The sequence below is a fragment of the Cetorhinus maximus genome, chromosome 3, assembly GCF_964194155.1.
Source record: "Cetorhinus maximus chromosome 3, sCetMax3.hap1.1, whole genome shotgun sequence".
Taxonomy (NCBI): Eukaryota; Metazoa; Chordata; class Chondrichthyes; order Lamniformes; family Cetorhinidae; genus Cetorhinus; species Cetorhinus maximus.
The window spans coordinates 32,070,284-32,094,756 of record NC_135881.1 but is presented as its reverse complement, the minus strand read 5'-3'; the positions used below and the strand labels follow the sequence as shown (position 1 = coordinate 32,094,756).

At 46.5% G+C, this 24,473-nt stretch overlaps 1 protein-coding gene across 1 annotated transcript in view; it reads left to right on the top strand.

Annotated features, from left to right (window-relative positions):
- The first annotated feature begins 12,973 nt into the window (after positions 1–12,973).
- adarb2 (adenosine deaminase RNA specific B2 (inactive)) overlaps positions 12,974–24,473 on the top strand; it is a 386,995-nt gene continuing 375,495 nt past the window's right edge. The window contains exons 1-2 of the mRNA XM_078535348.1: positions 12,974–13,073; positions 13,942–14,028. Of these exons, the coding sequence (XP_078391474.1) occupies positions 12,974–13,073; positions 13,942–14,028 (187 nt within the window). The remainder of the gene's footprint in view (positions 13,074–13,941; positions 14,029–24,473) is intronic.

Below are 24,473 nucleotides of genomic sequence, written 5' to 3'. Positions count from 1 at the left end.
CAGCATTTATTGTCCATTCATAATTGCCCATGAGAAGGTGGTGCTGAGCTGCCGTCTTGAACCACTGCAGTCCATGTGGTGTAGGCACAGCCACTTTGCTGTTAGGAAGGGAATGATGAATTCATTTGGATAGTAAGGACACCCATATGGACAGTAAAGTTAAACCTTTGGATCTGGTCTGAGGACATCCTTTGGGAGAGTTATGGGGTCCTTTGGGAGAAGTAAGGCACCCTTTGGGATTGTTAAAAGTAAACATGGCAGTGTATAAAAAATTCATAAGCTCATTGGACCTGTCAAGCTGTCAAAGAATCGTCAAGCTGTCAATGAACTGGCAAAGAACTGTCAGGCTGTCAACAAACTGTTAAAAGATCGCCAAGCTGTCAATTAACTTTCAGTGAACTGTAAAGGAACTGTCAAGCTGTCAATGAAGTGGCAAAGAAATGTCAAGCTGTCAAAGAATGATCAAACTGTCAAAGCTGAAAAAGCTGTCAAGGAACTGTCAAAACTGTCAAGGGATACTAGGTCAGTTGGTATGGAGGGATAAGGTCAAAGTGTGGTGGGTGAGGGTCATGGGTTGGCATGAGTTGGCATTAAGTTGGCATAGTTTGACATGATGATCTGTGGGGATGATGGGGGTTAGTGTGAGGGCTGGAGAGCTGTTTTTGTTTCATTCTTTTTTAAATTTAATTCAACACAGCATCAGAGCACAGAGACAGGCCTTCTGCCTCGCCTGCCTCCACACTTATTCTGGAGGGGGTGGGTCCGACTTCTAATCCAGCCTGCCCACCTGCTCTCCTGCCAACCTCCCCCCCCCACCCAGGGAGCAAAATCTGCCCTGTGGGCGGCCATTTTTAAGGGTCAGGTGCACAGAGCCTGGAATTCTCCTGTCTCTGCGTCCTTGACCTGGGAGCAAAAATTTGGGCCATAGTGAAAAGCTAAGGCCTCAGTAAAGATTCCTGGGTAACACCACTTGTCACATTCCACCAATCAAAAAAGCATGGCACCTTTACCCTTCTAACTTCATGCCATGGGGTTGTAATTAGTTGGGAGGTAGGGATAAAGGAAATTTTCTCCGATTGGTGGGCATCGGGGTTGCCTACCTTAATAAGAGGCTGTAAAATTCGGCCATGGATTTTCATGCTAAGGAGAATTCCCCCTCCCCCACCACTCCTCCACCCCAGGAACCCCAGGAAATAATCTTTAGATGCCTCCATATTAACACTTAAAAACAAAATATCCTCCCAACCTTCAGGGATCCAGGCGACGACCCTATTCACAAGCCCCGCCCCTCACCCCCCAACCCACCACCACGGCCTTGCCAAATGCTCGTGGTGGGGGAGATAGTCAGAGTGTAGTCGTTGCTTCTCCAGTTATTGTTCAGACTCGGCCACAGACAGGGGTGCACAGCAGGCTGCTGACAGTGACAATGAAACTATAAGAAGTAATGTTTGACAGCCCGTTATTTGAAACATGATTATTTGCTGAGCCCCGGCATTTCCTATCCCACTCAGAGCTTTAATTTGATATCGGTTTAAACCAGTTCAGCAGCTATTCGAATGGCTTGAACCGCAAGAATTTCTAGTTGATGTCTCACACCAATCTGACACAAGGAGAATGATTTCACTGGCACCTTACGAAGCTTTGCTTGCCTTGTGCGTATTTTACATCCACAAGTGGTTTAGGTCTTGCATCAATCTAGCAGGTGTTTGAACAGAAGAACATAAACAATAGGAGCAGGAGTAGGCCAGGCAGCCCATCAAGCCTGCTCCATTGTTCAGTAAGATCATTGCTGATCTTCCACATCAATTCCAATTTCCATCACCCAATCCCCATATCCCTTGATTCCCTTAGTGCCCAAACGCTTACTGTTTGTGGGAGCTTGCTGTGTGCACATGTACTGCCGCATTTCCTTCATTACAGCAGTAACTGGGGGAGGTGGTGGTGTCGGGGTAATGTCACTGGACTAATAATCCGGAGGCCCAGCGTAATGCTTTGAGGATACAGCTTCAAATCCCACCAGGACAGCTCAATTTAAATTCAGTTAATAAATCTGGAATTAAAAAAGTAGTCTTAGTAATAGTGACGGAACCATTGTTTTAACAAAGCCCATCTGGTTCACTCATGCCCTTTAGGGAAGGAAATCTGCTGGCCTACATGTGACTCCAACCCTCTAAAATGGCCTAGCAAGACAACAGTTGTATCAAACAACTAATACAGAAATGTCAATAAGGAATGAAACCAGACAGACCAACTGGCATTGACCTAGGCATGGGAAATGACAATGGCATGCCCAGCCCCATCAATCCTGCAAAGTCCTCCTTATTAACATCTGGGCCTTTGTGCCAAAATTGGGAGAGCTGTCTCACAGACTAGTCAAGCAACAACCTGACCTAGTCATACTCACAGAATCATACCTTACAGATAATGTCCCACACATCACCATCCCTGGGTATGTTCTGTCCCACCGGCACGCCAGACCCAGCAGAGGTAGCGGCACAGTGGTATAAAGGTGGGAGGGAGTTGTCCTGGGAGTCCTCAACATCGACTCTGGACACCTTGAATTCTCATGGCATCAGATGAAACAGGGCAAGGAAGCGACCTGCTGATTATCACCTACGCCACCACTACCCCCACCCTCAGCTGATGAATCAATACTCCTCCATGTTGAACACCACTTGGAAGAAGCATTAACAGTAGGGCAAAGAATGTACTCTGGAGGCTTCAATGTTCATCCCAAGAATGACTCGGTAGCACCACTGCTGACAGAGCTGGCTGAGTCCTAGACATAGCTGCTAGACTGGGTCTGTGGCAGGTAGTGAGTGAACCAAGAAGAGGGAAAAACAAACTTTACCTCATCATCACCAATCTACAAGCCGCAAATGCAGATCCATGACAGTATCGGTAGGAGTGACTACCGCACAGCCATTTTGGAGATAAAATCCCATCTTCGCATTGAGGATACCCTCCATCGTGTTGCATGGCACTATCACCATGCTAAATGGATAGATTGCGAACAGATCTAACAATTCAAGACTGGGAACCCATGAGGTGCTGTGGGTCATCAGCAGCAGCAGAATTGTACTCAACTCCAATCTGTAACCTCATGGCCCGGCATATCCTCCAGTCTACCATTACCACCAAGCCAGGGGATCAACCCTAGTTCAATAAAGAGTGCAGGAGGGCATGCCAGGAGCAGCACCAGGCATACCTAAAAATGAGGTGCCGACTTGGTGAAGCTACAACACAGGACTACTTGCGTGCCAAGCAGTGTAAGCAACATGCAATAGGTAGAGCTAAACAATCCCAAAATCTATGGATCAGATCTAAGCTCTGCAGTCCTGCCACATCCAGATGCGAATGGTGATGGACAATTAAACAATAAGTCAAGGAAGAGGAGGCTCCACATATCCTCATCCTCAATGATGGGGGAGCCCAGCACATCGGTGCAAAAGACAAGGTTGAAGCATTTGCAATCATCTTCAGCCAGAAGTGTCAAATGGATGATCTATCTTAGCCCCTCCTGAGATCTCCAGCATCATAGGTCTTCAGCCAATTCAATTCACTCCACATGATATCAAGGAATAGCTGAAGACATGGAATACTACAAAGGCCCTGTCAAAATTCTGGCAATATTGAAGACTGTGCTCCAGAATTAGCAGCGCCCTTACCTAAGCTGCTTCAGAACAACTACAACACTGGCATCTACTTGGCAATGTGGAAAATGCCACAAAAAACAGGACAAATCCAACCCAACCAATTACTGCCCCATCAGCCTACTCTCAATCATCAGCAAAGTACCAATTGGGCACTTAGTCAGCATTAACCAGCTCACTGACACTCAGTTTGGGTTGCACCAGAGCCACTCAGCTCCTGGCCTCATTACAATCTTGGCCAAACATGGGCAAAAGAGCTGAACTCCAGAGGTGGGGTAAGAGTAACTGCCCTTGACAGCAGGGCAGTATTTGACCAAGTGTGGCATTAAAGAGCCCTTGCAAAACTGAAGCCAATGGGAATAAATGGGAAAGCTCTCCACTGGTTGGTGTCATAGCTAGCCCATAAGAAGGTGGCTGTGGTTGTTGGAGGTCAAGATGTGCTGCAGCAACTCACCAAGGCTCCTTCAACAGCACCTTCCAAAGCCACGACCTCTACCACCTAGGAGGGCAAGGGCAGCAGATGCATGGGAACGCCACCACGTGCAAGTTCCCCTCCAAGCCACCTACCAGACTTGGAAATATGTTTCCGTTCATTCACTGTCGCTGGGTCAAAATCCTGGAATTCCTTCCCTAACAGCACTGTGGGTGTACCTACACCACATGGACTGCAGCGATTCAAGAAGGCAGCTCACCACCACCTTCTCAAGGGCAACTAGGGATGTGCAATAAATGCTGGCCTAGCCAGCAAAGCCCACATCCTGCAAAAAGAACAAAGAAGACTGCACTTCAAATAAACTACTTAATTGGCTGAAAAAGGCTTTGAGACCTCCAGGGGTCATGAAAGGTGCTATACAAATGCCAGTCTTTCTTTATTTCACTTCCGCATTTCCTTTTGGAATAAGATTCTTTTGTTTAAAGTTGGATTTCTTTTTTCATAATGCAATTGGGGAATAGTCAGGTTCACATTTGAATCAATATTACCTATTCCCCTTTATCATCCAATGTCAAAATCACCCCCCACCCCCGGCCGTCTTAAAAAGCACAGGGTCTGGAGCCCTTGGCTGAAAAAGGCAAGAGCTCCCTTGCAATATTAAACTTACGGCTGGGTGAGGTAATTTCAATGTGACCCAATTCCCTGATGATCCAGCCAACATTCCTCTCAGCGACCTTCAAACACATAGACGGTGTAATAGACAGTTTCAAGGATGATCATTTACAAGGAGGAAACAGTATATTGAACTGATAACTAAATAACAGTGCAGCTCAGCGTAGCAGCACCAAGGGATTCAGAGTTAATTGACTGGAGCCAAATTGGTGAGAGTTAGATTTAGCTTCCCTTTAGTATTCGTCATTCTAACCAGCGGGTGAAGAAAAAGGTTTATATGGTCTGCTCCTGTGTTTTGTTTTGGCACTAATAACCATTGTGACTACAAGAACCGGTCAGAGGCTGGGAGTTCTGTGGTGACTAACTCACCTCCTGACTCCCCAAAGCCTGTCCACCACCTACAAGGCATAAGTCAGGAGTGTGACGGAATACTCTCCACTTGCCTGGGTGAGTGCTGCTCCAACAACAGTCAAGAAGCTGGACAAGGCTATCCCCTGGATCAGCATCCCATCCACCAGCTTAAACATTCACTCCATCCACCACCGATTCACAGCAGCAGCAGTGTGTACCATCTACAAGAGGCTCTGCAGCAACTTACCAAAACTCCTTTGACAGCACCTTCTAAATTCATGACCTCAAGCACTTAGAAGAACTTAGGCAGCAAACCTTTGGGAACACCAGCACTTTCACTGTCAATGGTTCAAAATCCTAGGACTCCCTCCCTTCTGTTTGGTGTACCTGCTCCACATGGACTGCAGCGGTTTAAGAAAATGGCTGACTGCCACCTTCTCAAGGGCAATTAAGGATGGGCAATTAATGCTGGCTTAGCCTGTGAGGCCTACATCCTAGAAGTGAATAAATTTTAAAAATTCTTAAATTAAAGTTTCACAACTTTATTGGCAACTGTAAATGTGTGAAGTTTTTCTTTCGATCTAGAAACACGATGGCTCATAGCTTCTGGGGTATCGTAACAGGGGTGAGGAGGAGTGGGGGGCAGGTACCCCAAAGACACGCCAATGCAGAAGGAGGCCATTCAGCCCATTGTATTTTCATTAGCTGAAAAGAGAAACGAGCCGCTCATTTTAATCCCATTTTCCAGCACCTGGTCTGTAGCCTTGCAGGTTACAGCACTTCAGATGCAGATCCAGGCACCTTTTAAATGAATTGAGCATTTCAGCCTCGACCACCAACTTAGGCAGTGAATTCCAGATGCCCACCACTCTCTGGGTGAAAAAGGTTTTCCTCATTTACCCTCTGATCCTTCTACCAATCACCTTCAATCTATGTCCCCATATAATTGACCCCTCAACTAGGGGAAACAAGTCTTTCCTGTCTACCATATCTAGGCCCCTCATAATTTTGTTCACCTCAATTAGGTCACCCTTTAGCCTCCTCTTTCCTAAGGAAAACAACCCCAACCTATCCAATCTCTCCTATTAGCTGCAATTTCAAGCCCTGGGAACATTTTTGCAAATCTCCTCTGCACTCTCTCCAGAGCCCTTCCTGTAAGGTGGTGACCAGAACTGTACACAAAATTCCAGCTGTGGCCTAACCAGCATTTTATACAGTTCCATCATTACATCCCTGCTTTTGTATTCAATACCTCGCCCAATAAAGGAAAGCATTTCATATGGTTTCTTGACCACCTTGTCCACCTTTCTTGCCACCTTCAAGAACCTGTGGACTCCAAGGTCTCTCACTTCCTCAACTCCTTTCAATAACTTAACGTTTATTGAGTATTCCCTTGCTTTGTTTGCCCCCCCCAAATGCATTACCTCACACTTTTCCAGATTGAATTGCATTTGCCATTTCTCCACCTACTCAACCAAACCATGGATATCATTGTGGAGTCGACAGCTATCCTCTTTACTAACAACTACACAGCCAAGTTCTGTGTCATCTGCAAAATTTTTCCCATCTCCCCACTGACCACATGACCCACCTTGACCATCAGACTGCCCCCACACTGACCACCCAACCCTCTCGACTGACAATCTGACCCCCCCCAATTGACCGCCCTGACCAACTGGCCTGCCACTAACAAAAACACCCCCCCCAGTGACCATCCCCTGACCACCCGATCCCACCCATCAACCACCAGAACTACCCGCTGGCCAACCCCTTCCTCCAGTGACCACCTGACCCCCACCTCCACCCGCTGAACAGTCATTTCCCCCCCCCAACTGAACCCCTCCCCACTGACCACTCCCACACTCCTGACCTGACTCCCCCCCAACTGACCCCCCACCATCCCCCACTGACCAACCGCACCAACCACCCGACCCCAGTCCGACCAAACCCCTTGACTGACCAACCCACCACCGCCGACATCCGGACACCCCCCCAACCAACCCACCTCACCATCCACCCAACCCCGCCCGACCCCCCCACAACAAACTCAAACCCCTCCCTCCCACAATCACCCAACCCCTGATGATTCGCAGACAAGGGTTCAAATCCCTCCATGACAGTGAGGGAATTTAAGTTCAGTTAACGAAATAAATCTGGAATATAAAGCTATTTTCAGTAATGGTTACCATGAAACTATCAACACTTGTTGTAAATGCCCATGTGGTTTATTGATGTCCTTTTAGGGAAGGGGATCTGCTGTCCTTACCCAGTCTAACCTACATGTGACTCTAAACCCACAGCAATGTGATTGTCTGTTAACTGCCTGCTGAAATGTCCAAATAGCCACTCAGTTATACCAAACTGCTTCGAAATGCTATAATACAGCACTGTGGGGGTACCTTCACCATACAGACCGCAGCAGCTCAAGAAGGCACCCCACGACTCCTATCTCACAGAAATTAAGGATGGGCAACAAATGCTGGCCTTGCCAGTGATGCCACACCCCATGAAAGAATTAGCAAGAATGACTTAACAACATGAAGAGAAACTGAAGGTGGAAGTAAAATGGATTTGATGGGAGATAAGAGCAAGCTGAGGAAAGAGGAGACGGCCTGAACAAGTTGAAGAAAACAATGAGTGAGTGTGGCAAAGAGTGAGAGTGCCGGAGACAGGAAAGAAACAGAGCTGCATACAACCCGAAGCAAAACATGTACAAGGGCAAAAATACTGGGAACTTAAAAATTGAGCAGGAGTGAAGTGAAAGTTGGGAAAAGACAGTAGCAACGTGGATACCAAATTGGCTGAGTAATAGGAAACAGCCAGTAATGGTCAATGGATATTTTTCGGGCTGGAAGAAGGCTTGCAGTGGAGTTCCCCAGGGGTCAGTATTGGGACCCTTGCTTTTCCTGATACATATTAATGGTCTAGATCTTGGTGTGCAGGGGACAATTTCAAAGTTTGCGAATGACATGAAACTTAGAAGTATTGTAAACTGTGAGGAGGACAGAATAGAACTGCAGAAGGACATAGATAAGTTGGTGGAGTGGGCAGATAGGTGGCAGATGAAGTTCAATGCAGAGAAGTGTGAGGTGATGCATTTTGGTAGGAAGAATATGGACAGACAATATAAAATAAGGAGTACAATTCTCCATGGGGTGCAGAAGCAGAGGGGCCTGGGTGTTTACGCACATAGATCATTGAAAGTGGCAGGACAGGTGGAGAGCAGTTATTAAAGTATACAGTATCCTGGGCTTTATTAATAGGGACATAGAGTACAAGAGCAGGGCTGTTATGCTGAGTTTATATAAGACACTAACTGGACCTCAGATGGAGTATTGTGTACAGTTTTAGGTGCCACACTATAGGAAGGAGGTGAGCACATTGGAAAGGTGCAGAAGAGGTTCACAAGAATGGTTCCAGGGATGAGAAACTTCAATTATGAAGATAAATTGGAGAGGTTGGGGCTGTTCTCTTTAGGGAGGGGACGGCCAAGAGGAGATTTGATAGAGGTGTTCAAAATCATGACAGGGCTGGATAGAGTCGATAGGGAGAAACTGTTCCCGCTCGTCAAGGGATCAGGAATGAGAGGGCACAGATTTAAAGTGATTTGCAAAAGAAGCAGATGTGATGTGAGAAAGAACTTTTACACATAGTGAGTGGTTCGGGTCTGGAATGCACTGCCTGGAAGCGTGGCAGCGGCAGGTTCAACCAAGGCATTCAAGAGAGCCTTAGATGATTATTTGAATAGAAACAATGTGCAAGGTTACGGGGCAAGGGCAGGAGAATAGCACTGAGTCATAATGCTCATTTGGAGAGTCGGTGCAGACATGATGGGCTGAATGGCCTCCTCTTGAACCGTAACAATTCTGTGATTCTGTGATTCTGAAACCAGAAAGAAGATTGTCATTCTGTAATTGAAGTATTTCACCAGTGGACGGTGCCTGGAAGAAACTTCAAGAGGACGGACACTATCATGTGTACGGACAATTAAGGACCTATGTATGTAGGGAGGGGCCTGATATTCCATTTCAGAGTCTCACTTAGATTCAGAGCCATCCTCTGGATATAACAGGAATGAGTGACTGTGACAACTTATGTGTTAAAACAGCAATTTTATTGAATATTGAATAATGATAATAACAACAATAATGACATGACAATTATAATTAATAATATTAATATATATAAAAAAGAAAAATAAGTAAAAAGAAAGAGATTACATTATTGAAAGGAGAAAGCACTTGATATATATCAGAAGAAAGACTGAATTTTCTAAAGCACAAAGAATAACCCCAATTTAATCTGGTCATTGGCAGCTCCCCAAGATGGATAACCCTAATTTAGTCTGTTCCACAGCAGCTGCCTAAATTGGTACATAAGTTAGCATCACCTTGGTACATACATTACCAAGTTACTGAGTAACCATTACGATTAGTCACTCCGTTCCTGGCCCTTCCTCCCGTCCTCACTGGTGACTATTCCACTACGGCTGCAGCAGCAAGTCCTCAAAGCAGTGTCCCTTTAAGAAAAATTTCTGACTCCATTCCAGCCCTGAAGCCTGGTACGGTCCTTTCCCAAAATAAGTCTCAGTTCTTATCAATTCTTCTCGCAGGGCCACGCAGACTTCACAATGTCCAAGTTGTCATCGCATCTTTCGCTGGTGTCTTCCCATCTGCCATCCTTCAAGTGTTATGTCCATCAATTAAACTTCATCTTCTGATGACCATACCAGGTGACCACCATAAGGTGATTCATCGCCCTGGCCTGTAGTCCAAGGGTGACTGAAAGCAGTAGAAAAAGGATAAACAAAAGACAACTTATTTTAGTATTCTAGCTTGAGAAATGGAAAACAAAGATGTAGGTTGGGATTTTCTGCACCCGCCCGCCGCTGGGATCTTCCAGTCCCGCCACAAGTCAATGGAATTCTGGCTGGGGCACAGGCATGCCCGTGGCGGGCCCCACCCACAACAGGGCCGGAAAATCCCAGCCGTAGTCTAAATGCCAGCTGTGCGTGGCCAGTATGAAAAAAACATAAATCTGGGAAAACAGGTCACTACTGATTATTACTGATTAATTAACCAAAGCACAATCATAGTTGGGTTAAGATCAATGTAAGATTTAATATAAAATAACTTTATATATTCACTATTGACTCAAAATCAAGAGTAAAGCAGAAATAAAATGCAAAAATATGAAATTGCAAAAATTAGTGGGTGACGGCCTGCAGGCCTCAGGCCTACAGTAACTTCAACACAACCTATTAAAGGGCCTAAGCTTCCGTGGAGTGGCAATCGGAGTCGGATTGCCACTCTGCTCCTAGTTTCTTACCTGGAAATCCAGCCACTCCTTTCTCGCCCGACCTTCAAACTCAGGCCGGGTAAGAACTGTCTAACGCAGCAGATTCCAGAGGCCCTCAGTCAAGGGCTGGAGAGTCAGAGGTAAGGAAGCCACACACCCCTCTCTCTTTTTACACACTAGCTAGGTTGTTTGGGAGGGTGGGGGGTTGGGTGGTTGGGTGGGGTCGGGTGGTGAGTGGTAGGGATCAGTCGGGGAAGTTCGGTTGGTCGGGGCAGGGTTGGATGGCTGGGCAGGGGTCAGGTGGTCAGGATGGGGTCAGGTGGTCGAGGGTGTCGGGTGGTCGAGGGGTGTGGTCAGATGGTAGGTGTTCAGTTGGTTGGGTGAGGTCTGTTGTTCGGGGGTGTCAGTTGGTCGGGTGAGGTCTGTTTTCCGGGGGGGTTGTTGGTTAGTCAGGGGGAGTTGGTTGGTCAGGAGGGCTGGATGGTTGGGTGGGCTCAGTTTGCCGGTGCAGTCTTCTGGTTGGGTGGTCAGTAGGGGTGTCAGGTGGTCAGTTGGGGGGATGGGGGTCAGGTGGTCCGTGGGGGGGTGTCAGGTGTTCGGGTGGGGTCAGATTGTCAGTGATGGGTTATGTTCAGTGGGGGTCAAGTGGTCACACGGGGGAGGTTGGGAGGGGCGGAGAGAGTCCCTTGGGGGGGTAGATGTGGGGGTCAGTACCATAGATACCAGGAGTTAGAAGTGATTTTAATTCTTCTAACTTTTTCCAGTTAACTATTACTGTAAGACAGTCGGAACTATCTGAAGTTTGCAATTTAAATCGTACTTTCCAATGGTCCGAGCGCAGGGCAATTGCCCAACGGAAGTTTGAACTTCCTGGGCAATTGCTGGGCAGTCCTTAACTGGGGACTTGAAGGTAGAGAGGGGGCGGCTGGTGGTTCCCTAGTGCATCTTTGGCGTACCCCAGTCACAATGCACAGAAGCTCAGAAATTATGCACCGAATTGATTTTAAACAAGCTCTTCTTTAATGTCGTGAAGTAACTCTCTACACCTTTCTAAATTCCTGTTTACTACACTTGCATTTCCTAACTTCACCTGTAAGTGAGTGTAAATATGAGGTTATAAGTGAAGGACAATAAAGCTTCAGGGACTGAATCCTACATGCAGACTCATTATTGTGTGAGCTTGCCTTTTTATAAAACTTGTTCATAGAAAAGTCTTCAGTAACCACTGATATGTGAGGTTGTAGTTTCTTTGTTTGCTAATTTTAGCTGAAAAGTGGGCTTTGGTTTTCCGATTGTACGCCCAACGGGATATTTTATTTTAGATGGGTTACTGTTGATGTTACAATTGAAAAAAAGTAACCGCATTGTATTACGCTGAGCATTCCTATCCCTACAAAATGGATAAGCAAACATTAGTGAATAGCACCTGTTAAAAGCCATTAATGGGGATCTTTGTCCAGCCTTATAGAACTCTGCAGTTAAATTAAATATTGAGATGTTTACCATATCTGAGACCTGGTTTTAGTGAGTTTAATGAAGGGGAAGATTCGAAGTGAGCAGCACAGCCATATCAGAAACGAAAAATATACAGTAACTTCCAGCTGACAGCATAAGTGAAATGGTCATTGACGGTCACAATGCAGCAGGAGAGGGGACACTTCTCCCTGTTGTTACTCCATTTTGCCGAGATAGAAACGCTTTGAGAGCACTAAACAAGGGTAAATAGTTTTCTACCATGAATGCATCGCTGTTTCTGTAGGTCATCTATTTTTCTAAAATCAGCAAACAGCGGAAATGCAGAAGGCACAGGAGGTACATGACTCACTGCAGGCACTACCCCAAGCAATGATGCTGCTTCAAGAGAATCAGCTGCCTTGGGCATGCCAGAAAAGCAGTGAATGTGCAGGCTCAGTGTCAGCAGGGAAGCTGCAACTGAGCTGTACCACCTGTGCCATGAATACCTGTAGGGACAGGCAGCCATCTGCCATGCTCTGGTGGCAATAAAAGTCACCTGGGCCCTCAATATTTGTGCTGTGGGATCTTTCAGCCACTCACACTGAGGAGTTCTCCTTGCCCTTTGGACAACAGACGCATTCTTTTCTGGACAATTGAAGACTGCAAGATACAGTGAAAGCAAAGTCATTTAATGTTGTCATTGCACTTGGTCTGTGAGTTTATTATGTTGAACTGTTGTAGTTTTCCCTTATTTTCTGTGAACTTCTGAGTGTTCGCTGCTCATGTGGACCGGTGCTCAAATGAGAACCATTATCAGGTGGCTGCAAACCCAAGTGGCCCATTTCAGGGGCTGCAGAAAACCTGAATCTGTGGTTAATTCTGATGTATTTGTATCAAAGTTAAGGAGATTCTTTACAGCCTCATTTTTTAGAGGCAGCATCTACTGCCATTTACTCATGGTCATGTGATTGCAAAGAACTGTCACTACATCAATACCAATCAGTTGCTCCTGCCCTTTTCTCTATAATGCCCACGGACTATAAAACAAAAGGTATCTGACACGGTCTCTGAATTAATTCATCTGTACGAGTCAGTGGTGGAGGCTGTTTCTATGAGTGCTGTGATTTTTGGTGCTCTGCTCAATGGTAGTGAGCTTCTGAATCAACTGACAAATATTGGGTTCTTGCTCTGTGGACATAAGAGCATAAGAAGTAGGAGCAGAAGAAGGCCATAACATCCCACCAGCCTGCTCCACCATTCAATTAAATCATGACTGAACATTTACATCAACTCCAATGTCCTGCTCTATCCCCTATATCCCTTGATTCAGTTAGTGCCCAAAATCTATTGATCAGAGATGAAAGAAAGTGGATGGTACATAATGAGTTTATGGGGACATTTATCTATGTCATTATCATTAAAGAAACTAATTTGTATTTGTGTATGATCACTGTGTGTGGAGACACTGATGTGACAAAGTGTGTACATCACAGGTATCATAAGTTCTGTACTTTCCAAAGGTTACAACTTTGCTAACATAGAAGTCCTGTCCTTCTGTTTTACAGTGATATTCTTGCCTTATTGTTTTCCTTTTCTTTCTGGAACTTATTTCAAACTTCTTGCCATAGAGATCAGGCCATCTGTGACATCCTACAACACCAGCTACCTCCTTGGAGGCCATCTTCCTGTGTCAAACTCTGCTCATGTCAGCTCACTACAACAGTGACCACTGCTTTCAGAGCAGAGGCTGGCCTCTAAATTGGGCCTACTAAATTTGGCTTTGATCCATCTGTCATCATTGCCAGCCATCTTTATTATTATTGAGTCGCATGTGAGAAATGTTACAGGATCTGACTGCAGATGCACTGAGATTGGCTGTTTTTAGTCATTCCTGTTTGAAAAAGACACATTGAGACAAATCACACATCTCTAAACCACACATGCCTCTGACATTTTGTTAGCCGGCCATTAATTTCATGAATAACAGGCATTTCTCCCATTTTTCTCCAACAGAGGAAAATATAGACCATAATGAAAGTCCAATAAAACTAATGTTCTATTATATGTTTCTTTTTCCAGATAAATTAAACACACTTTCTTCGTTCATTGGTCCATTCAAGTACTTCAGCCCCGTCTTGGAAAATACTGAGGATGAGGACAATTTGAGTAAGTATCATTCCCCTTTTTGATGAGCAAATCACTGATACCATTCGATGGAATTAAAACAGAAACATATTAGCAGACAAACATGTGACAAAAGTACATGTCTGCAAATTAAATAAATGGGTTAATCCTTGTGTTGAAATAAGACTAAGGAATGTCGCATTAAACGTTAAGCAAACAAGTTTAATTTTTAGCCACACATGTCCACCTTTCCCTTATAAAAATGTGTAAGACGCTCTGTCCAGCATCACAGCCAAGAGTCATGACAGACAGAATCGAATAGGAAAGAGTCCAGTCATACAATAATGAGAACATCTGGCTGTGAAGCCAGCACACTTAGTACCAGTCAACCATATGTTCTAGTTTATGAAAGCCAATATAAACAGCTGCCTTAAGGCAGCCACAGCACATAAAATGGAGAGTTTAGAACTGGATGTACTAAATAAGGAAATTGTTAAAATGCTTCTTACGCAATTACCCGAGTGGCCTAGTGGGTAAATGCATCACTTAGTGCATCACAAACCATCACATGCAAAGATCCCCGTATTTGTTTTCCAGTCTGTACGGAGTTAGTTGGTGTAACAGGTAAGGTCTACAGAGTAGGGGGGGCGGGGGTTCCATCTCTGATCACCATTGCATGAAACCCATTGGAAGGTATGCATGAGCCCTCCACTGCCAATGCTCACAGTCTAGGCAAATAGACAGAGCGACTTTGACAAAGCAAGTAGACTTTGACAAACTGTTGAAGGCTGTTCGCAATTGTTGGACAGTGTCCCAGCAAGAACCAAAGCCATCAGGAGGGGAGAAAATTGGCAACTGTGAAATACATTTGTATAGCATAAAATCCTGCCCTTGGAACCATCCAAAAATGGGACTTAAATCGCAAACTTCGGATGGTTCCAGCAGGAAAAGTAGAGAAAATCCCAAGATATTCTATAAGTATATCAATGGGAAGAGGATAACCAGGGAAAGATTAGGGCCCATTAGGGACCAAGGGGGCAATCTATGGGTGGAGCCAGAGGACATAGGTAGAGTGTTGAATGAATACTTCAAATCCGTCTTCACCCAAGAGAATGAGGATGAAGGTATCGAACTCTGGGAGAGAGACTGCGAAGTTCTTGAGCAAATTAATATAGGGAGTGACAAGGTATTGGAAGTGTTGGCAGGCTTAAAAGTGGACAAATCTCCAGGTCTGGATGATTTGTGTCCCAGTCTGCTGAGGGAGGCAAGGGAGGAGATCGCAGGGGCTCTGACCCAAATTTTTAATTCCTCTCTGGCCACGGGGGAAGTGCCAGAGGACTGGAGAAAGCTAATGTGGTTCTGCTATTTAAGAAGGGCTGTAGAGATAAGCCAGGGAACTACAGACCATTGAGTCTCACCTCAGTAGTACGGAAACTATTGGAGAAAATTCTGAAGGAGAGTATCTATCTCCACTTGGAGAGGCAAGGTTTGATCAGGGATAGTCAGCATGGCTTTGTCAGAGGGAGGTCATGCCTAACAAATTTGATTGAATTTTTTGAGGAGATGACCAGGTGTGTAGATGAGGGTAGTGCAGTTGATGTAGTTTATATGGATTTCAGCAAAGCCTTTGACAAGGTCTCACATGGGAGACTTATAAAGAAGGCAAATGCACATGGGATACAGGATAATTTGATAAGGTGGATTCAAAATTGGCTTAGTTGTAGGAGACAGAGGGTGATGACAGAAGGCTGCTTTAGTGACTGGAAGCCAGTGTCCAGTGGCGTACCACAGGGATCTGTGCTGGGTCCCCTATTATTTGTCATTTATATAAACGACATAGATGACTATGTGGGGGGTAGGATTAATAAGTTTGTGGATGACACAAAGATTGGCAGGGTGGTTAACAGTGAGGTTGAATGTCTTGGGCTACAGGAAGATATAGACGGGATGGTCAAATGGGCAGATAAGTGGCAGATGGAATTTAACCCTGAAAAGTGTGAGGTGATACACTTTGGAAGGAGTAATTTGACAAAGAAGTATTCAGTGAACAGTATGACACTAGAAAGTTCTGAGGAACAAAGGGACCTTGGCGTGTGTGTCCATAGATCTCTGCAGGCAGAGGGGCATGTTAATGGGGTGGTGAAAAAGGCATATGGGACACTTGCCTTTATCAATCGAGGCATAGATTACAAAAGTAGGGAGGTCATGTTGGAGTTGTATAGAACCTTGGTGAGGCCACAGCTGGAGTACTGTGTGCAGTTCTGGTCACCACATTATAGGAAGGATGTGATTGTACTGGAGGGGGTGCAGAGGAGATTCACTGGGATATTGCCTGGGATGAAACATTTAAGTTATGAAAAAAGGTTGGATGGACTTGGATTGTTTTCGTTGGAGCAGAGAAGACTGAGGGGCGACCTGATCGAGGTGTACAAGATTATGAGGGGCATGGACAGGGTGGATAGGGAGCAGCTGTTCCCCTTAGTTGAAGGATCAGTCACAAGGGGACATAAGTTCAAGGTGAGGGGCAGGAGGTTTAGGGGGGATGTGAGGAAAAACTTTTTTACCCAGAGGGTGGTGACAGTATGGGAGGGTGGTGGAGGCGGGTTGCCTCACATCCTTTAAAAAGTACCTGGATGAGCACTTGGCACGTCATAACATCCAAGGCTATGTGCCAAGTGCTGGTAAATGGGATTAGATAGGTAGGTCAGGTGTTCCTCACGTGTCGGTGCAGACTCGATGGGCCGAAGGACCTCTTCTGTACTGTGTGATTCTGTGATTCTGTGTTACACAAATAGTTACTCAAGCTAGAAGAATTAAGACCTCTTCTAGCTTGTGGGTAACTATTGCAAAGACCCAGAGTGACACCCCCACAGGACTCCCCTCACCCCCTGAACCCGCAGGGGACTTCCCTCACATCCCCCACCATCCAGGTGACTCCCTCCACCCGCTCCCCACTAACCACCCCTCCCACAGTATTCCCTACCTCCCTCAACCCCCCTATGGGAATCTCCCCACCGACACAGGACTCGCCACTCTCCACCCACTGACCCAACCCGAATGCCTCCCTCCCCGCCGGCCCAATGCCACCATCCCCAGGGTCCAACACCTCCCCCACTCCCACCTTCCCCGAGGTCCGAACCCCCACTGCCCCAAGGTCTGACTCCCCCCTCCGAACCCCAAACCCTCCGAGGTCCAATCCCTCACCCCACCCAAGGATCTGACCCACCTCGCACACTCCCCTGAGGTCCAACCCCCACCCCCTCCCTCAAATAAGGCACAGGGGTGTGCTCTTCGTCAATCTGACTCTGCTGGACTGCGATGCTGGACCTGGAGGACAACTGCTCCACTTGGATCTCACTCTGCCTGAGTCAGAACGTTGAGCGAGACAGGCCCGGAAGACATTTAGTGTAAGTAATTGGGTATGGAGTGGCAATCCAACACTGATTGCCCATCCAAGGAAATTACAGCCCAATCTATAGGACGTTTATCAAGTACAGGTTGTTCAATATGAGGTTTATTCCACCCATTAGAGGTTCTCCACGATTTGCTTATCCTCACTGACTCAGTCACAGGATGAATTTTGTCTTCTGTAGATTGACCCTCACCAGATCTAGCTGGTCACATTGGATCTCACTTTTCTTCTTTGAAACCATTCCCTGCTCTAGGAGACCAGTTATAAACTCTAGCTTTTTTCCACTGCTCTTCTTAAACCTCTCTCCCTCATCTCCTCTAGCCTCACCTCCAACAACAAATAAAAGAAACTTATGAACTTCTTTGCCACTAAAATTAAGACCTTTCATTCAGCTGCCTCTGCCGCCCTTCTCCCTTCCCCTCATTACCAAGCTGAGCCTCCTTATAAAGCTCCACCCTGCCCTAACCTGGAATCTACATCTCTCACTCTTCTTTCTATGCATCTTCCATCATGTCCTCTCCACCGCATCAATGAGATCCACCTCCTGCTCTCTTGAAGTTAATCCTATTAAGCCAAACTATTTTGCCTTTCCTCTGCTGTCCAGTTTCCTCACTTGAATCCACTCTTAGTTACCTGACCATAGCCAAAGCATTGTCAGCAATGGCTCCTCTCCCTACCCCTCTCTGCATTACCTCTGGAGTCTCTCAAATACCTATCCTTACCTATTGTTCTTCCTTATAACTTCTGGCAGCACCATCTACAGATGGAATCATCTTGCACATGTTTGCTGATGCCCATCAAGCTCTACTTCTTCACCACCTCTTTCAACCCTTCAACTGCTTGCATTGTCAGGTTGCTTGTCCAACATCCAGTCTAAGATAAGCTACTGTAAACATCAAGAGAAGCGAAGCCATCACCTTAGTCTGTGCCACAAATCCCATTTCCTTTCCACCAATTCCAATCTCCTGCCAACCATTTTCTCAGGCTAAACCTTTCCATATTCTTCAAACAGAGCTGAGCTTCTGACCACATATCCTTTCCAGCACAAATACTACCTAGTTCCACATCTGTGACATTGCCCAATTCTTCGGAGAACCCAGGGTGAATTTCAACTGGGATAATTATTACTGACAGAACTCATAGAATTGTTTGGGGAGTTACCAGACAAGGTGGATGGGGGAAATGCAGTTGATGTAGTATACATTGACATTAGGGAAGATTTTGACAAGGTATAAAACTGGAGATTATCAGAGAAGATTAAGGGTAATGAAATTATAGAAAGGATAGCAAACTGGATTAAACTGGGTAAAAGGGGGAGTAGGATTTAAAAGCAGTTTTTCAAACTGGTTGAACGTGTGTAGTGGTGCCTTTCAGGGTATAAGACAGGGGACACTTCTGCTCACTGTGTATATCGTTAATTAGCACATAGATCCAGAAGTATTGAAATTTGCAAATGATACAAAAGTAAGATGTGTAGTTAATTCTATAGAAGACAGTAGAAACCTGGAAAGGGAGCTTTGAAAAGGTAGAAAAATTTGCTGAAAAATGGCAGATGGAATTCAGCAATGGTAAATTTGAGGGGATTAATCTTGGCACAAAAAAACAGTAATTATACCCTGAATAGAATGGTGTTGTGGAAGAACAGAGTGAGTTGGAATATAGGTTCACTGTGGACTTAAAGGAAGCATTTCAGGTTCATAATGCTGTAAAAAGGATTCTAAATTATAACCTAAATATAAAAGCCAATAGGTAATGATGGTCCTATATAAAACCTTAATAAGACCTCAGTTAGAATACAGTGTTGCACTGAACTGGAAGGATATTTGAGTATTGCTGAAAAAAAGAGACATGTTTTGCACTCATCAGGACACTCTCAAGAATGCCAATATAAGGGAAGGATATTTAGGTTTCATAAGATTAAGGGCTCAATTTTACTGCAAGCTTTGGGACCCTAAAGATGAATTGGAAAGTAGGTGCTGAGCCAGCACTTGCTGGCAGTGGGACCAGCTCAGTAATCAGATCGCAGGCAGTCTCCTAACTAGCCACCTCTGGACCGCAACCATTCAGTGAAAAACATCAGGAGGGGTGGGTGCTGTTGAAGAAGCTCGGAGATTGAAAGACTTGGAGAGATAAGTATAAAAATTAAAATCTCAAGGGGCCAGACAAGTAGGCCCGTCCCAGTGGCCCATTGATGCCACAGGGGTGGCCTTACCTGCTCGCAGCCCCTTGGTACATGAAGCTTGAAACTCCAATGGTCACCCCTAGTGTGCAGCCTTTGTGAAACTAGGGGGCCTCCCATCACCCCGGCCCAGGAATTGGTCTGCTCCACCGCTGGCAAAATGCTATCAAACCAGGGAAATCATCCATGAGAGGGCCTTCAATTACTCAAAGAGCTGACAGCCTCCGTTCAGCAGGCAGCAAATCCCGCTGCTGGAAAACTTTCCCGGTGGTGGGACTTTGTCTGAGGGCTGCCCCAACAGGGCCTCCTTCATTTTCCCAGGCCCCCACCCCCACCCTGCCTCCCAGCCTGTCCACCGCGGGCCAGGAAAATCCTGTGGTAAAATGCATATTCAATAGGATGTTGCTTGGTATGAGGAATATAAATAGTTTAAAGGTTATGTCTTTCATCAGTAGTGTAACACAAGTTACTTAAGAGTGGTACACAAGGCCTGAATTTTCGTAAAGGGGGCCAGCCCCTCCATCATTATGAAAATGGCTGCCGAGGCCCGGATCCGGAAGTGGCGCCCCGAACATTCGCAGGGAGGGAGGAGTGGGGCCTGTTTCCAAATTGCACACCCATGGTTCACTGAGGCAGCTGCCCAGCTAAAACATCAGCTGCCTCCAGTCATGTCGGATTTTCGTCAGCTACGAGTAGCGAACATGGTGTGTGCAGATTAGACCTGGTAGGATTGGGTCTAAACTTTTTGGAGCTGCTTGGATAGGTGGGGTGCTCTTTTAGAGAGGTAGAGTACCCTTTTCAATATGGTCCCTGCACACCTTTCAGGGAGGTCTGATGCTCTTGGGAGAAATAAGCTGCCCTTTGGGAGAGGCAAGGTGCCCTTTGGGAGAGATAAGCTACGCTTTGGGATTGTTAAAATTAGAAATGAATGTGCATAAAAAGTGCATGAACTCATTGGAACTGTCAGGCTTATTGAAACTGTCAAAAGGAACTAACAACCTGTCAAGGCATTTAAAACTTTAAATATTTGGGAAAAAACTGCAGTGTTTTTTAAAAAGTGCTTGCTATTTCACTCTGTCTTTGACATAACCCTGAGGATTATCAGTATTGGATTTGTGCTGCATGACTGATTTCATAACTTTCCATTATCACAGTGGGTGCCTCTCAGTTCAAAGTTTGATTCACAACTCCAAGTATTTTTTTTATTCATTCAAGGAATGTGGGCTTCGCTGGCTGGGCCAGAATTTATTGCCCATCCCTAGTTGCCCTTGAGAAGGTGGTGATGAGCTGCCTTCTTGAACCACTGCAGTCCATGTGGTGTAGGTACACCCATAATACTGTTAGGGAGAGAGTTCCAGGATTTTGAACCAGTGGCAGTGAAGGGACAGTGATATATTTCCAAGTCAGGGTGGGGAGTGGTTTGGAGGAGAACTTTCAGGTGGTGGTGTTGCCATCAATCTGCTGCCCTTGTCCTTTTAGATAGTAGTTGTCGTGAGTTTCAAAGGTGCTGTTCAAAGAGCCTTGGTGTGTTTATGCAGCATATCTTGTGATGGTACACACTGCTCCCACTGTGCAATGGTGGTGGAGGAAGTGAATATTTGTGGATGTGGTGCCAATCAAGTGGGCTGCTTTATCCTTGATGGTATCAAGCTTCTTGACTATTGTTGGAGCTGCACTCATCCAGGCAAGTGGGGAGTATTCCATCACACTCCTGACCTGCGCCTTGTAGATGGTGGACAGGCTTTGGGGAGTCAGGAGGTGAGTTACTTGCCGCAGGATTCCTAACCTCTGACCTGCTCTTGTAGCCACAGTATTTATATGGCTAGTCCAGATCAGTTTCTGGTCAATGGTAACCCCCAAGATGTTGATAGTGGTGTATTCAGTGATGGTAATGCCATTGAATGACAAGGGCAATGGTTAGATTCTCTCTTGTTGGAGATGGTCGTTGCCTGGCACTTGTGTGGCGTGAATGTTACTTGCCACCTGTCAGCCCAAGCCTGGATGTTTTCTAGGTCCTGCTGCGTTTGGACATGGACTGCTTCAGTATTTGCAGAGTCACAAATGGTGCCGAACATTATGCAATCATCAGCGAACATCCCCACTTCTGACCTTATGATGGAAGGAAGGTCATTGATGAAGCAGCTGAAGATGGTTGGGCCTTGGACACTACCCTGAGGAACTTTTGCAGTGATGTCTTGCAGCTGGGATGACTGACCCCCAATAACCACAACCATCTTCCTTTATGCTAGGTATGACTCCAACCAGTGGAGGTGTTTCCCCTGATTCCCACTGACTCCAGTTTTGATACGGCTCCTTGATGCCACACTTGGTCAAATGCAGCCTTGATGTCAAGGGCAGTCACTCTCACATTGTAGACTCTTTGAAGAGGGACAATGAATTCCAATGATTGCTTTTATAAGGGATTAAAGGAAGTCAAATTTAGCGAACGGATTTTCATCAATGAGAGTGTTTTTTTGTAAATAGCGAATAGCAAAAGACACGTAAAAACTTTATTTTAATGGGTCCTGAAGTCTGCTCATGCTGAATGAGTTGGCATGATAGGTGTAAGGGTAATGAGTGTTGTTTGCTGCATGGATGGGTTGGCAGGAACTGGCACTAAGTTAGCATAGTGCCTATAAAGGTTCATGGGGAAGGGTAGAGGGTCATGTGTTGGCATGGAGGCTATGTGGGGCTATGGGGGTGGCGGTGGGGAAGCAAGAGGTGGCATGGGATGCCATGAATGGGGCATGGGGGGTGTGTAGGTGTGATGGGTGAGGACTTGAAGGCTGTTTTATATTTTATTTTATTTTTAAAAAACTTCAACACAGTGTCTGAGCTAGACCTTCCACCCAGCCCACCTCCACACCTGGCAGACTCCGCATTTGTCCCGGGGTCACCCACCACAGCTCTCATTTTCACCCGCCCCTTCCAGACCGAAAATCTCACCTTCTGCGGCAATTTCCCCTGGGCAAGCTTTACAGAGCCTGGAATTGTCCCGATTCTGCGCTCCCGACCTGGAAGCGAAAATTCAGGCCACACGGTGGGCAGAAGTTTCTGGCTGACGCACGGGTGGCGGAGCCCGCACGTCGGCACTTAACATATCGCGCGCTGACATCGCATGAGCATCCCAATGTCAGCGCGCAGCATCGCGATATTTAGCTGGGTGGGCGCGTTATGAAACGCGATGCGTGCCCACCATTAATTAAAGGCCTTGTTAAGGCCCTTAACTCAGCAATTGAAGCCGGTTTTGAGGTGCCCGTGCGATCTTCGGCTCAGCACAAGGGCCCAACGGGCAGGTGGGTAGGTGATTTTTTAACAAACCTCATCCACGGGTGGGATATGTGGGCTCAGAGGGGTTGTTAATGTCTTATCTGAAGTATTTAATACAGAAAGTGTTTTAAACTTGCCTGTGTGATTGTTAACAGTTCAGATCGATTTCCAATAGCTTTCTCTGTACTTTGAAGCTTCAGCTCAGCAGTCTGCAGACAGTAATCTTTATCGGGCCTGCAACTTTCCAGAGGCTTCCATTTAGCCTGGGTATCGGTTCTGACATCTCCCCTGGAGGCAGCCCCTCTGGGGAGGAAGGGAGGGATAGAATAAGGAGGAGGACAATCAGCCTCCAAGGGAGCCAACTTTGGGAGGCCAGGCGCAGGCACAAGGGGCGCAGGGCCAAGAGGTTGTCCAAGGTGGAAGGGGCCAAAGAAGATGCCACTATCCTGCTGCCAGGGTATACAGGCGGCGAAGCAGCTACCTCAATATGACTGAGGTGCAGTGCTGAAGGAAGCTCCATCTCTCAAGGGAGACAGTCAACTATATCTGTCAGATGATTGGCCCTGAGATATCTCCTAACTGTGTGGGTTCACACCCCAGGCCAGGGGCTCTGAAGGTCACAGTTGCCCTACACTTCTATGCCTCTGACTCCTTCCAGGGCTCGGTGGGTGATCTTTGCGGTGTCTCCCAATCAGCTGTCCACACTTGTGTCAAGCAGGTTACAGAAGCTCTGTTCAGACGGGCATTGACCTTCATCCACTTCCGCTGTGACAAGTCAGACAGAGCAAGCCAGAGGCTTCGTGGCCATTGCTGGCTTCCCCCGTGTCCAGGGTGCAATAGACTGTACACATGTGGCCATCAAGGCGCCAGCAGGTGAGCCCGGTGCCTTCGTCAACAGGAGGGGCTTCCACTCCATGAACGTGCAGATAGTGTGTGATCACAGGATAATGATTCTACAAATCTGTGCAAGGTACCCAGGCAGCTCCCATGACGCCTACATCCTCAGACACTCCCAGGTGCCGGGGCTCTTCAGTGCTCCGGCTCAGCTGGATGAATGGCTGCTGGGTAACAAGGGCTATCCCCTCAGAAGGTGGCTCATGACGCCTCTCCGCCATCCAAGAACAGAAGCTGAGCAGCGCTACAGTAGGAGCCACGGCTCCACAAGGGCTGTGGTGGAGAGAACCATCGGTCTTCTCAAGATGCGCTTCCATTGCCTGCACCACTCAGGGGGCGCACTCCAGTACCCCCCAGATCGTGTCTCTGTGATAGTGGTAGCATGCTGCGCTCTGCACAACCTTGCGCTGGAAAGGGGGGATGCAGTTGACGATGAAGACCTTGACGCAGTGGATGAGGCTGCACATGATGAATCCAGCAGTGGCTCAGAGGATGAGGAAGCACAGGGCGATGATGAGGGGCAGCACGCCGACCCACTACTACACCAAGGAGGCAGGGACACCCGGGACACTTTAATCCAACGAACCTTCAGCTAGCTCCACACACATGGATCAGCAGGACCAGCATTGCCTGGCACTTCCACACGTGGCACTTAGGTGCTACATCTCCCACCTCATCAGCCGCAACTAAGGGCTTAGTACAGAAACATCAATGTCCACTTAAACACTCATG